At 34.1% G+C, this 16,032-nt stretch overlaps 2 protein-coding genes across 3 annotated transcripts in view; one reads left to right on the top strand and one right to left on the bottom strand.

Moving 5' to 3' along the window:
• Positions 1-16,032, top strand: part of LOC130444833 (lutropin-choriogonadotropic hormone receptor) — a 55,368-nt gene that overhangs the window by 14,064 nt on the left and 25,272 nt on the right. For both annotated transcript variants that reach the window (XM_056780101.1, XM_056780102.1), the window contains exon 2: positions 12,588-12,844. In XM_056780101.1, coding sequence (XP_056636079.1) covers positions 12,588-12,844 — 257 coding nt within the window. The remainder of the gene's footprint in view (positions 1-12,587; positions 12,845-16,032) is intronic.
• LOC130444834 (prostatic acid phosphatase-like) lies at positions 1,513-2,744 on the bottom strand. The gene has a single exon (XM_056780103.1). It carries the CDS (start codon positions 2,634-2,636, stop codon positions 1,551-1,553), a length of 1,086 nt encoding a protein of 361 aa, XP_056636081.1. The 5' UTR covers positions 2,637-2,744; the 3' UTR covers positions 1,513-1,550.

Raw genomic sequence — 16,032 nt, 5'->3', positions numbered from 1 at the left:
CAATTTTTAGTTCGGTTTGGCCTTTGGCCTCAGAATTTATTCGAAATGGTGATAACTTTCATACAGCGGATAACATCTATAACATGCATTTTTACAGAAGAAAAAATTTATTAATTTGGACAATTTCGCTTAAGAAAAATGAAAATGAATTATTCGAATATCTACATAATGAAAGTGATATTTATCACGCTTATTTTAACTCACTGAATGTACACAAACTTTGTAATCAATATTACATTAACTTCCTGTTAATATTCAAGTTCGAAATTTTGCATTCTAATTTATTTGTATTGATAAAACATTATACAATTGAAATATTTACTAATTAACAAGTCAATTAGTTAAAATTAATTTGATGTCAATAATATTGTTTTCAAACTTACTTCTATTCGTTCATTTAGTCTTCCGTACTCATTTAAATAACTATTATATGAAAAATTGATGCTATTACATTTTATACGAGGATGTACAGAAGTACCTGTCCTGACCTAAAGGCGGTGATAGTTGCTTGAAAAATACCCCTGTACACAATCTACACAGCAAATGTTTACAGTGAATGTATAAACATGGAAAAAAATGGTCATCAGCATCGCAGTGGTCGACCAAATGAGGTGTCGACTCCAGAATTGTTGAAGAAAATCCATAAAGCGGTACTGGATGATCATCGACTGAAAGTACGCGAGCTAGCAGACTTAATAGGTATTTCAAAAAGTGCGGTAAATCACATATTAATTGAATATTTGGACGTGAGAAAGCTGTGCGCAAAATGGGTGCCGCGTTTGTTCACAATGGGACAAAAACGGTGTCTTGAAGATGTTCCCATCGAGGCAATGTTCCATAGTATTTTTGCACCGTTTTATAACCATCTCTTCACACCCGAAACAACTCCACCGGATCCAAAGAAGGCAAAGACAGTTCTATCTGTTGGCAAGGTCATGTCGGTTTTTTGGAACTTAGAATAATTTTCATTGATTATCTTGAAAAAGGCGAGTGTTATGCGAGCTTATTGTAACGTTTGACCGAAGAATCCAAGCAAAAACGGCAGCATTTTGCTAAGAAGAAAGTGTTGTTTCATCAAGATAATGCACCAGCTCAGATATCCGTTATTACAATGGCCAAAATTAATGGATTAAAGTTTGAATTACTACCTCTTGCACCCTATTCGACAGATTCAGCCGCCTCAGAATATTTTCTGTCTCCAGACTTGAAAAAATGGCTCAGTGGCTAAAGACTTTTCGACAACGAAGAGGTGGTGTCGGCAGTTAATAACTTTTTGAGGAGCTTGACGACTCTTAAGCAAAGTATTAAGAAAAATAATATTTAATATTCTTCTAATTGTGGATTTATTGAGGCATAGTGTGTATTTAGAAAAATATACGACGAAGACACGAAAAAAGACAAGTTTTAATTCGTTTTAGTGCTCAAAACTACCCCAAACAAATTACGCAGTAAGACAATATAACTATGTATGGCAATTAAAGTGGTATAGAGGTTAGAAATCTCTACTTATCATGTTTTTTATCATTTTATTATCAATTTCTTTAATATAACTAAACATTTAGACATTCCGTTTCACGCTCTTGTTCAGTTATCCTAAAAGGTTTTACAATTTCTTTAAATTTTTCAAAAGGACAATCGAAATTACATTCTTTGAATCGAATATTTCTCAACATCGTACTATTTTTAAAATAAACGTTCAAAAATTCCGTATTTTTTTCTCGTCTAAGTTCAAACATGAGAGTAGAAGCGTATTCTGTCCAAGTACCATCGTAAATTTGTAGAGTATTCATTAGATGAGCTAAAGTACTGTCGTGTACGGAAAGCATTAATAATTTTTGCGAATTTGTTGGATCTTTTATAACATCTTCAAAAAATGAGGTTATGTAGTTAATTAAAGGACCAGATTTTAATCTAGCCAAAGCCGTGTTGTTCGTTTCCAATACGAATACTTGGATCAACAGTGGCAAAGTACTAACAGGAAATACTTTCTTACTCCAGTTGGGTAAAGTTAAATTAAAGTAATCTTCAATAAAAAATGTGTCGTGGACAAAAGTTGCATCATCTAAAGTTGATATGTTTTCACCGATATTCTTAGTTAAATAATCAAACAGGCATTTTGAGTCGGACATAAATTTCTTATAATAATACGTATCTTTTAATTCTTCGGAAAGTTTTTCGTACTTTTTACATTTTCTTTTATTCGATATTAAAACGTCTTGTTCTATAGGAGAAGTGTGGATCGGTATCGGTTGCCATGGTATATTAGAATTCCAAATTTGTTCTCCTTTCGGTGGAAAAAGTCCCGCTAAATTCACAGCGGCGGACATTAAACATCTATCTTTATTGGAAGACAATACTCTTAAGAAAGTAGGATCGTATTTTTCTGGTATAAATTCACTATATCGTTGACGATACCATAACCCGAGTGAATATTGTTGTTGTTTACCTAATTTTGTTAATTGTGATAATCCTTCGGGCCATATTTCCGCTATTCTTGATTTATAAGGGTCCGAATCGAATACTTTTCGAGGTGCTCGGCTTCCATGTCGAAATAACAGCGTTAAAGAAATTAATTCACTCGATTCACAACCGATAAAAAACAGAAACACTATCGATAGAAACAAGAAACGAAACATGATTACGTTAAATAACAATATAAACTGATCTGAAATGTACGTGGGCAAATTTGTTACTGATATTTTAATTATTCTAGTTTGATAAGTAAATTACACTATTACCAAGTAATTGTTAATGGATTTATTCAAGATGTTAACGGCATTTGAAAGCTTTTGAATATTTATGGTTTCATTTCCACGCGTAATTTTTCAGTTCCAACAAAAATAATTTTTATTTAAATTTACTCGGAATAATTTTGATGTTTAAGTGACTGACAATGACATTTGTATTTTGACTTCAATAGATATTAATATTCTCAAGGATAAACGTCGCACGAGAGCGATTTGACGGAAGAATACTTTTCAATACAAACTATAAAAAATAGTATACAGGGTGTTAGTATATTACTTTCAGATCAATACGCACGGCACTCATCTTATATATTGAAAAAATTGATGATTTCCATTCCGAGTCCGTTCAGGCGTTCTACCTAATCGATTTGCTAAATTTTTTTTTTCAATGAAAGGTATTGATGCACAGATCAGCCATCAACCATCGGATTTCATCTAATTTTCACCATTTTCAAGTTATACTCAAATGCGATTACTGTTACCCCCTGTACATTACTTATGGGAGTTTTTCACATATACACGTTCTATCCTCAATATCTCAGGTTCTATTCAAGATAGAGACTTTGTTTTAGTTTAAGAACACTCGGTGAAACACCTTCTTTCTTTTGAGTTTTTGAACACTTAAATCGGTTGAGTTGGAGAGGAGCTAGGCGCGGACTTTCAATGTGGAGTTATGGATTTTCACCATTTTCAAGTTATACTCAAATGCGATTACTGTTACCCCCTGTACATTACTTATGGGAGTTTTTCACATATACACGTTCTATCCTCAATATCTCAGGCTCTATTCAAGATAGAGACTTCGTTTTAGTTTAAGAACACTCGGTGAAACACCTTCTTTCTTTTGAGTTTTTGAACACTTAAATCGGTTGAGTTGGAGAGGAGCTAGGCGCGGACATTCAATGTGGAGTTATGGATTTTTGTAGGTTTTTGGCAATTTTTCTACATTCAAAGATTTATATCTCAGATTCTAATATAGCTACAGAGTTCGTTTTGATTTAAGAGAACTCGCTGAAATACCTTCTTTCTTTTGAGTTTTTGAACACTTAAATCGGTTGAGTTGGAGAGGAGCTAGGCGCGGACATTCAATGTGGAGTTATGGATTTTCACCATTTTCAAGTTATACTCAAATGCGATTACTGTTACCCCCTGTACATTACTTATGGGAGTTTTTCACATATACACGTTCTATCCTCAATATCTCAGGCTCTATTCAAGATAGAGACTTCGTTTTAGTTTAAGAACACTCGGTGAAACACCTTCTTTCTTTTGAGTTTTTGAACACTTAAATCGGTTGAGTTGGAGAGGAGCTAGGCGCGGACATTCAATGTGGAGTTATGGATTTTTGTAGGTTTTTGGCAATTTTTCTACATTCAAAGATTTATATCTCAGATTCTAATATAGCTACAGAGTTCGTTTTGATTTAAGAGAACTCGCTGAAATACCTTCTTTCTTTTGAGTTTTTGAACACTTAAATCGGTTGAGTTGGAGAGGAGCTAGGCGCGGACTTTCAATGTGGAGTTATGGATTTTCACCATTTTCAAGTTATACTCAAATGCGATTACTGTTACCCCCTGTACATTACTTATGGGAGTTTTTCACATATACACGTTCTATCCTCAATATCTCAGGCTCTATTCAAGATAGAGACTTCGTTTTAGTTTAAGAACACTCGGTGAAACACCTTCTTTCTTTTGAGTTTTTGAACACTTAAATCGGTTGAGTTGGAGAGGAGCTAGGCGCGGACATTCAATGTGGAGTTATGGGTTTTTGTAGATTTTTGGCAATTTTTCTACATTCAAAGATTTATATCTCAGATTCTAATATAGCTACAGAGTTCGTTTTGATTTAAGAGAACTCGCTGAAATACCTTCTTTCTTTTGAGTTTTTGAACACTTAAATCGGTTGAGTTGGAGAGGAGCTAGGCGCGGACATTCAATGTGGAGTTATGGATTTTTGTAGGTTTTTGGCAATTTTTCTACATTCAAAGATTTATATCTCAGATTCTAATATAGCTACAGAGTTCGTTTTGATTTAAGAGAACTCGCTGAAATACCTTCTTTCTTTTGAGTTTTTGAACACTTGAATCGGTTGAGTTGGAGAGGAGCTAGGCGCGGACTTTCAATGTGGAGTTATGGATTTTTGTAGATTTTTGGCAATTTTTCTACATTCAAAGATTTATATCTCAGATTCTAATATAGCTACAGAGTTCGTTTTGATTTAAGAAAACTCGCTGAAATACCTTCTTTCTTTTGAGTTTTTGAACACTTAAATCGGTTGAGTTGGAGAGGAGCTAGGCGCGGGCTTTCAATGTGGAGTTATGGATTTTTGTAGATTTTTGGCAATTTTTCTACATTCAAAGATTTATATCTCAGATTCTAATATAGCTACAGAGTTCGTTTTGATTTAAGAAAACTCGCTGAAATACCTTCTTTCTTTTGAGTTTTTGAACACTTAAATCGGTTGAGTTGGAGAGGAGCTAGGCGCGGACATTCAATGTGGAGTTATGGATTTTTGTAGATTTTTGGCAATTTTTCTACATTCAAATATTTATATCTCAGATTCTAATATAGCTACAGAGTTCGTTTTGATTTAAGAGAACTCGCTGAAATACCTTCTTTCTTTTGAGTTGTTGAACACTTAAATCGGTTTAGTTGGAGAGGAGCTAGGCGCGGACATTCAATGTGGAGTTATGGATTTTTGTAGATTTTTGGCAATTTTTTTACATTCAAAGATCTATATCTCAGGTTCTAATATAGGTACAGAGTTCAATATGATTTAAGAACACTCGCTGAAACACCTTCTTTCTTTTGCGTTTTTGAACAGTTGAATCGGTTGAGTTGGAGAGGAGCTAGGCACGGACATTCAATGTGGAGTTATGGATTTTTGTAGGTTTTTGGCAATTTTTTACATTCAAAGATCTATATCTCAGGTTCTAATATAGCTACAGAGTTTGTTTTAGTTTAAGAACACTCGCTGAAACATCTTCTTTCTTTTGAGTTTTTGAACAGTTGAATCGGTTGAGTTGGAGAGGAGGTAGGCGCGGACTTTCAATGTGGAGTTATGGGTTTTTGTAGATTTTTGGCAATTTTTCTACATTCAAAGATTTATATCTCAGATTCTAATATAGCTACAGAGTTCGTTTTGATTTAAGAGAACTCGCTGAAATACCTTCTTTCTTTTGAGTTTTTGAACACTTAAATCGGTTGAGTTGGAGAGGAGCTAGGCGCGGACATTCAATGTGGAGTTATGGATTTTTGTAGGTTTTTGGCAATTTTTCTACATTCAAAGATTTATATCTCAGATTCTAATATAGCTACAGAGTTCGTTTTGATTTAAGAGAACTCGCTGAAATACCTTCTTTCTTTTGAGTTTTTGAACACTTAAATCGGTTGAGTTGGAGAGGAGCTAGGCGCGGACATTCAATGTGGAGTTATGGATTTTTGTAGGTTTTTGGCAATTTTTCTACATTCAAAGATTTATATCTCAGATTCTAATATAGCTACAGAGTTCGTTTTGATTTAAGAGAACTCGCTGAAATACCTTCTTTCTTTTGAGTTTTTGAACACTTAAATCGGTTGAGTTGGAGAGGAGCTAGGCGCGGACATTCAATGTGGAGTTATGGATTTTTGTAGGTTTTTGGCAATTTTTCTACATTCAAAGATTTATATCTCAGATTCTAATATAGCTACAGAGTTCGTTTTGATTTAAGAGAACTCGCTGAAATACCTTCTTTCTTTTGAGTTTTTGAACACTTAAATCGGTTTAGTTGGAGAGGAGCTAGGCGCGGACATTCAATGTGGAGTTATGGATTTTTGTAGGTTTTTGGCAATTTTTCTACATTCAAAGATTTATATCTCAGATTCTAATATAGCTACAGAGTTCGTTTTGATTTAAGAGAACTCGCTGAAATACCTTCTTTCTTTTGAGTTTTTGAACACTTAAATCGGTTTAGTTGGAGAGGAGCCAGGCGCGGACATTCAATGTGGAGTTATGGATTTTTGTAGGTTTTTGGCAATTTTTTACATTCAAAGATCTATATCTCAGGTTCTAATATAGCTACAGAGTTTGTTTTAGTTTAAGAACACACGCTGAAATATCTTCTTTCTTTTGAGTTTTTGAACAGTTGAATCGGTTGAGTTGGAGAGGAGGTAGGCGCGGACTTTCAATGTGGAGTTATGGGTTTTTGTAGATTTTTGGCAATTTTTCTACATTCAAAGATTTATATCTCAGATTCTAATATAGCTACAGAGTTCGTTTTGATTTAAGAGAACTCGCTGAAATACCTTCTTTCTTTTGAGTTTTTGAACAGTTGAATCGGTTGAGTTGGAGATGAGCTAGGCACGGACATTCAATGTGGAGTTATGGATTTTTGTAGGTTTTTGGCAATTTTTTACATTCAAAGATCTATATCTCAGGTTCTAATATAGCTACAGAGTTTGTTTTAGTTTAAGAACACACGCTGAAACATCTTCTTTCTTTTGAGTTTTTGAACAGTTGAATCGGTTGAGTTGGAGAGGAGGTAGGCGCGGACTTTCAATGTGGAGTTATGGGTTTTTGTAGATTTTTGGCAATTTTTCTACATTCAAAGATTTATATCTCAGATTCTAATATAGCTACAGAGTTCGTTTTGATTTAAGAGAACTCGCTGAAATACCTTCTTTCTTTTGAGTTTTTGAACACTTAAATCGGTTGAGTTGGAGAGGAGCTAGGCGCGGACATTCAATGTGGAGTTATGGATTTTTGTAGGTTTTTGGCAATTTTTCTACATTCAAAGATCTATACCTCAGGTTCTAATATAGCAACAGAGTTCGTTCTTTTCTATTATAATCATTTCTGATACTTATTTAATGGATTCGATGCGAGCGCAGCCGCGGGTAAAAGCTAGTACCAAATTAAGAAATTATAACATACCATTCAGCTTGTTACGTTTTTCTTTAAACACGTTGAATATTCCTTTGTTTACGTATTGTGGTGCAGTAGTCACTTCCCATTTATTTATTGTAACTTTAGAGTTTTTGATGAAATTAATTTGTTATCGACCTACCACTCCATTCGAGAAATTCAATAAAACCTCCAAATTCATTCTGATTTTTCCTCTACCTATCAATACTTCAAGCAAAAGTAAATTTTAATAAATTCGTGGTGATTTTATTCTTTATATTCCCTGTTCTACAGTTACAGCAGACTACAAACTCCACCTCAACTATAACATCTGGGAATACAGTTGAAAGCTGCAACCATCCCGGATTTCCATAGAGTTGCTTTTAATTTATAACTGACTAGCTTTTACATGCATCGAATGCATTAAATAAGTATCAGAAATCATTATAATAGAAATATAACAATATGGTAACTTTATATTTATTGCTTGGTAAGTATTATCGATTTTTAAAAATTACTACATACAATCAAGTTTCAAAACATGCTTTATTGAAATACAGTCACAAATGTCAAAATATATCATGTCATTTTACTCAAAAATCGCTTTGACTCATCGTAACAACAAAGTTTTCAACTGTTCTTCTGGTTCACCAAAAAATGACAGTGAAACTTTACCACTGGAACAGCATATTCCAGAAGTTTCATCTTTCCATTTGAGTGCATTGCAATATTGACATTTTTTATTCATTGAGCCAATAACAATTAGAGGATGATTGTGATATTCCATTGTAGTCTCATATTGAAATCCAGTACCATTGAATACCGAGCACATGAAATTTCGACGGCGCATGGTATCTATTTCTGCTCGAACAATTCTCCTAGTCTGTGATTGTTCTGGTGTTTCTATCTTTCTTCTAGCTACCCACTGCTGAACATGTCTTTCTAAACGACGTGGGGTCTGAAGAGGTGTTACAGCAGCTCTCAAATCATTTTGTCGCCTTGCTTGCTGTTGTCTTCTCAGCTCTGCACGAACCGAAGACTTTTGCTGCACGGGCCCGTGACTAATTTTTAGATAATGTAGATTTACGCTTCCGAGGCATTTCTTAGACACACGTTTTCGTTAAAAATTAGATAAACAGATATTGACTTGACCGTCGATAATATAATATTTAGGGTTTAAACTTCATCACTGTATGCTAGATGGCGCTGAAGTACCAAAATGTTGATATTTGTTCACAATTTTTTTTTATTTTTGTAAACAATATTTTTTTAATAAAAAGTATACTATGTTACTTCTAGCACCTCCCAGAATATGTGTACAAAGTTTCATGATGATTCGTCAAGTAGTTTTTGCGTTAAAGCGTAACAAACATCCACGCTTTCACATTTATAATATTAGTAAGGATTTTGTTCGTTGTACCCTTTTTTGATACGCAGTTAACGCGAATTTATTATATTCTTCAATAAATTGATGTGTTGCTGAAACTTTATTTATTTGGATAATCGTGGTTAAGGTAGATTCGGTGTTTCAAGCTTTTCCGTCTTTTTTATTAATTTTTAACGTCCTTCGTTGAAAAGCTGGTGGCTTCCAATTTAATATTGGATGTTTACCCCATCTGAGTACCAGTTTTTATATACTTTGAGGAAGAGTCTCTTGCCGGGGATTTAAAGTTACAAAATGAAGAATAATGTTCACTCCCCGTATAAAATTCGTTAAACATTTAACAATCCATCAGTCCACGTAGACTCATCATCTCCACTGTTTACCAATGAAAACATCGAATCGTAAACATAAATGCATTTCTATTGGGTGAAGACGTATGTACACAATTTCCTCAAAATTCCTGCCAGAAAGTCTGCGATAAGCAGTAGCGTGGCCAGGTGAGATTTATTTAATTCATAAATTCCTTTAAATAAATAGAAGGCGTTCTTTAGACCATGAAATAGCAGAGTGTAGTGATAATAAAGACAGATATGAATTTAATAATAAAGATTTAGATACACAAACACAGCAAGTTATTTTAAATATATTCGAATGCTTTAAATATTCAACAAATCTGATAATGTAATAAGAATTGCCGAATTAACTAGAGTAAATAAATTTACCATTTATCGAGTAGTTACGAAAGGGGTTACTGGGGATCATTCGAAGAACTGAAAAACATGTAAAGAAAAATTGAAATCAGTTAACAAAGCTACTTAAGATTTTATCCCGAATAAAATGATACCAGTTTAGAAACATTACGTCAAGTTTTGTCGTTTTAAACACAAAAAAACTGAATAAACGTATGGCAATAACTGAATTGTCAAGGATCTTTCGATGGCGACAAGATTATTGGCGTCAGATAAAAGACTACCGAATGAGGCAGACATTTTCGTGTCTAATGCTTTATTAATAATACTTAAAAACTGTACAGCTGATTATTCTGAAGATATGACCTCAGAATTATCCCGTCAACGATCGTAAAGAAGGCCCAACAAACAAACAATTGCTTACTGTTATAAAAGGTCTGTAGTTAAAGGAAATTTATTATATTGATTAACTGTGCAAAGAACAGGGTCATACTCTTCTCAGACTACCCCTTTACTATTGCATTTTTAACCTTATATGGCCAAACGTAAAATCAGAATCACGAACTCGTAAAGTTCTAGCAGCTGACCGTCAAGCTTTGGAAAAAATGCGTTGAATTATTATTATATTATTATAGTATTTATAAAATGAGGTATCTACGACTATGGTAGATAAATGAAAATTGTCGTCAAGGGTTTTTATATAATCTTTTATAATTTGCAATTGATATTGGAAGAAGTATAGTACGCTTGGTGTTGGGAAATCTACGATTTATAGTTATGAATGAAGACAAATGTGGCGAGTTTCAATCAGCATGTAAAGCTTCAGGAAAACCAAAATTTCAAATATAAAATCATTTGAATGAAAGACTTAAAAGGAAAGTACATTATTTAGAAAACGATATCCGACTGTAGATAAAGTTTTAACTACACTTCGAGATTATAAGGATTACCCCATGGAAACTTTCATACAAATAGATTTTCGCTGGAAAAAGCATTGCAGAAAGTAGCCATCTTGTAGTATGAAGAAGGAATTACCTGAAGACTATAAAAAATGTAAAAACCGAAGAAGAAATAGTTTTTATTTGAATGAAACATGGACCAATGAGTGACATACACCAAATACATTTTGGCAAGAAAAAACTGTTACAAGTCGACGACAGGCTTTTTCAAATAATTCATCTATAGTTTATTTCTTAATGTCTGACAGGACTGTAGCCTCATTAAATATTCAAATAGAAAATTATCTCTTACAGAGTGATCCTAAGAATTTCACAAGTAAATACCAAAATTCTAATGGAAAACAAGTAGGTGTTTGTATTGGTTATTATTTGTACAACCCTGTTTCAGCTCAAAATAAAATGTGATAATAATACTGAACAATGCCAGCTAAACGATAAACATTGCGGCAGTGGCGGAGATTACGATTTTAGTTCATTTTGATTATTTAATTAAATTCGGTCCACATTGCACCTAACCAATAATTTCTTCATGATAGTTACAAATTATTATTTATGAATGTATCAAAACAGAACAAGAATTCATCAAAGTGACAGTCTGAGCCCACTCTTGTCCATTTTAATTATGGATAAAACAATTAATAGCTTGAAAGAAACTTCTGGAGGGTATAAGATGGTAAGAAGATTTTATTCTACGCCGACGACTTAATATTGATAGCCGATAACGAGAATGAACTACAGCGTTTGCTTTATCGGTACCAAACAACAGCCCAAACCCTTAATATGCAGATATCTGTATAAAGAGCTTACAAGATGAAATCTAGCTGTGAACCCTATTCACAAGTGTAGGTAATGTACATATTTAGAGTCGCACCAAATGCTTATGAAAAGAGGTACGAACCCAAGTAAATAAGGGCCTCACGACTCTCTGGATATCTGCGAGACCTCATATGAAAAAACATATAAATATTCACCGATGGTAAAGTACACATATACAAAACAAACAAAAACGAAGAACATTATGAGGGTAACAGAGATAAAGGAATGAACCTAAGAGATCAAATAATAAGCAAAACAGTTCAGGAGATTGAAGATTTCGAGACGATGATATTGGAGAGACCACCTCGATAGAATGATGGAAAATCGATGGGCTAAATGGGCAAAGGATGAAAAGCCAACTTCAACGGGACCTCCCGGTCGATCTCCCACAAAAGCTTCTACTTCTCAAGAGGTTGAATAGTAGAAGAAGCAAGACTAAGTTTTAAAAAAAGAAGAAAAATAAGAAGACGAATGTAACGTTGCTTAAAAGTCAAAGTTTAAGCTCTTATACCTATACAACCAGTATGTCACATACCATATGGAAAAATGATACATTTTAGAAAAACTTTTCAACTAAAATTATAAGCAGATATCAAAAGAACGTGTTGGACCAAAAACAACAACTAATTGATGATTCCCAATAGTGTTTTTAATCATTTTAAACCTGAAATTTGCTTCGATATGTGACAATGGAAAAAACATGGATCATTTCACTTACAGGAGTCCAATATACTTTCTGGAAATATTAAATTCATCTTTTTAAAGAAGGCGCGCCTTGGAAGCGTCTATTTTATTATCAACAACGGAACGTGTCCGCAAGTGCTGCTATTTTTATAAAATCAATACAATTAATATCAAATCCATTAGTATAAAAAGCAAACTGAGCTGAGTTGATGAGGCGAACACGAACACAACTGAATTCATTTCTGCAAAACAAATTAAATGAAATTTCCCGACATAAATCGATTTTTTACCTTTAAATTATCATGATTCGGCGGAAAAAAGAAGACTACAATAATTTCTGGTTATATGTTAGTGAAATTTCAATCAATTACAAAAAATTTCACCTCAGTTGATTAATTAATTCTGTTCTTTTTCTCTGTTTCAGGCCATGATCTGCATGGTATTTCTCATTGGAATAACGCTTGCATCATGCATATCAAGAAACCCATTCCCAAACGAAATAACGTTTTGTTGTAATTTCAAAAATAGCCAACATACCAACGTTCACTGTTATGGTAAAGATCTTCTGGAAATACCCAACAACTTATCAAGATCCCTTATGAAATTAAGTATTACAGATGCGAAAATTACGCATATCACGAAAAGAGAATTTGATCCATATCGAGAAGAAATGAGAGACGTGTAAGTGATTACCTCTCTAAGTTTAAACTTCAAACGTCAGTTTAAATTACAGAACACACCGGATTGGGTATGTTTTGTGGTTTGAACCACAGATACCGTTTTTTTCACGTTTTATAGATGACGTTTACAAACTTTGGGTTGAACGTTACCGGCGGTCTGTGGGTAGTTTAAACTTCAGTTTAACTTGAAACGAAAGGTCCGAACATAACATTCTTACAATATTATTAAGGGTTTTGGTAGAATGATTTGCACTTTATATTTGTTGAACGCGACGATGATGATGAAGAAATTATCAACATAGTCGACGCGCCGATAAAACAAAAAGTTATTCGTTCTAAAGAGAATGTTTAAATTGTCCCAATTTGGTTATATCGAAAACATGATCTTTTTTGTTATTTTCACTATTAAATTCCCTTTCCAACTCCTTACAATTTTTTTGTTTTTCCCTCCAAGTTACCAGATCACTTTTTTCAACAGCTTTACCCTAGGTTTTAATTTTGGTCCTAAATTATTCATATTCAAACTGATTTATTCCATATGGTTCCTCACGTTTTATGAGTTATGTATTGATAACCTCTGTATGGCTACGAGGTAAGATCAAAAAATAAAATGAATGAATTTTCATAACAATAACCTACCCTGCAACTATTTCAACTAGTATGGCTCATACTTTCATGTTTGTTTATGTTTACAGTGTTTACAGTGTTTGTAGCAAAACATTTTTTCTCTATATTTTGGCAGATTATATAGCCAAAGTTTTGTCTACCTCTGAAAATCCATTTTTCAGGCAAACAGCCTTCGTACATTTATTGATATTACATTGTAGAGTTTACATATGGAATTTAAGTAATATTTATTCTAATTAATATTATTTTTTTTTTAGTATAATTAACATGTACATATTTATTTTCACTTAATTTAAATCGCCAACAATTGAACCAAGCATTGATTAGATTTAACGGAGTTTGTAGTTTTTTTGCAAATTATTCTTGTGTTTTTCCTACAGCCATGATTGCAGTATCATCTGCGAAAATGTATCTTGTTCTAACCCAGAGTTATCACTATCAATATAATAGGTATAGGACTGGGCCTAATACACTTCCTTGGGGTACTCCTGCCTTAATTTCTTCTATTTCTCAGAATATTTTTTGTTCAATTCTAGAATATCTTTCTGATATATGTAATATGATAATTCTGAATACTGTTTTGGCAGTAATCGATTCATTTTATGTTTGAGTTCTTCATGCTAAACTGACAATGGATCAAAAACTTTTACTATGTCAAGAAAGATAGTAGAACTAAATTTTTTAAAAGATGTCATGTCATCTGAGCTCATGTATTATGATTTATCCAAGGTGGTGTCATGAATTGTGCTATTTCTTGAATTAAAGCTTTAGGAAGTTTTCGAATTTATGGTTGAAACACACTTTGGTTAACACACACTTATTTATCATGAAATTCACACTGTTTGTACTACAACTACAGGTATAGGCTGTGTAGTGGTCGCGTGTTTAATATAAATATCAAAAACAGCTCCAGAAATTCTCCTTCTTTAACTTATTTGAGGGCTTGCTTTGTATTCTCCAGTTTCAGTCTCGATCTGGGATTGTCAATGTCCATGATTAGTCCCATCTATATGGAGATCTTCATGCAGATCTTCTGGTAGCTTGCTTCGCCAGCAGATCCTCCTCCATTCTGTCGACATGTGCCTTCCATTCTCGTCTTGTCCTCCACACCCATCTGACTACATCTGTTATCTGGTCCCACGACTGTCTAATGTCATAGGAACTGCGTTTTCTGTCCCCAAGGGTTTCTTCGGCTATTGATCTAAGAGTTTTCATCAAAGTTATTTGGGGAAGTATTTTATCCTGCTTGTATCCGCTCTCTTTTTAGCTACAGCTGTTTTGTATACACGCATCTTGCTTGAGGTGAACACGCCATATAACGTGGCGCAAACTCCCGGTGATTCCGGCGGCCTTGTTAGCTTGTACGCGTGCTTCCTCGTACACGTTGCTATTACTTGATGTTATAGCTTCTAGATAATAGAAGTACTATAATTTTATCGTCTATCGCTAATTTGCAGAGTACTGGGTCTTATTACTTATTGTCATAGACTTTGTCTTTGGGATAAATACTTCATAATGAAAACTGTTCTGCTATTTTGTTGAATCTGAAAAGCATTCCTTGTAGTCTTCGCCTTCTGCTAAGATGACAGCATCATCTACTTAACATAAAATTTGGAACTCGCTATGACCCATCGTGTATTCTCTTGCAGGTTTGAGTCCGTTTATTATGCGGTCTAGGACAAGGTTGAAAAGCATTGGACTTACAAGGATGGGTCCAGAAGTACCTTGCCTAACCAAAATATGGCGATAGTTGTTTCTAGATTCTACTCTGGGTGAGACTGATCCTTCGTTATCAACAGTATAATATTGGATAGCAGAGTTTAAACTTGGCCGTACGACCTGCGAAGACCAGCATCGCAGTAGTCGACCAAATGAGGTGGCCACTGCAGAAATGCTGAAGAAAATCTACAAAGCGGTAGTGGATGATCGTGGAAGAGCTAGCAGACATAGTAGGCATTCCACAAAGTGCGGTATATCACATATTAACTGAAAATTTGGACATGAGAAAGCTGTGCCCAAGATGGGTAGAGCTTTGGTCGCAATAGAACAAACACAGCAGTGTCTGGCAATGTTTTACAGAAACAAAGCCGAATTTTTGTGCTGTTTCATAACTATGGAGGAAACGTGGGTCCATTACTTCATACCCGAAATAACAGAACAATCAAAACAATGGACTGAAAAAAAGAAATCAAAGAAGGCAAAGACCGCTCCATCTGCAGGCGTCAGTTTTTTGGAATGCGCGTGGAATAAGTTTCATTGACTATCTTAAAAAAGGAAAAACTATCAACGTCAAGTATTATGCGAATTTATTGCAACGATCGAGCGGAAAAATCAAGCAAAAACAGCCGCATTTGGCTAAGAAGAAAATGTTGTTTCATCAAGATAATGCACCAGCTCCCACATCCGTTATTGCAATGGTCAAAATTATCAATCAAATCAAATCAAGTTTACCCAGGCTTGAAAAAATGGCACGATGGTCAAAGATTTGCCAACAATTAGAGGTAATGTCGGAAGTTGATGGCTATTTTGAGAAGCGGGACGATTCTTTTTATAAAAAGGGTA

The sequence above is a fragment of the Diorhabda sublineata genome, chromosome 6 (assembly GCF_026230105.1).
Source record: "Diorhabda sublineata isolate icDioSubl1.1 chromosome 6, icDioSubl1.1, whole genome shotgun sequence".
NCBI lineage: Eukaryota > Metazoa > Arthropoda > Insecta > Coleoptera > Chrysomelidae > Diorhabda > Diorhabda sublineata.
The sequence above is the reverse complement of the archived record's forward strand: the minus strand, read 5'-3'. Positions and strand labels throughout refer to the sequence as shown.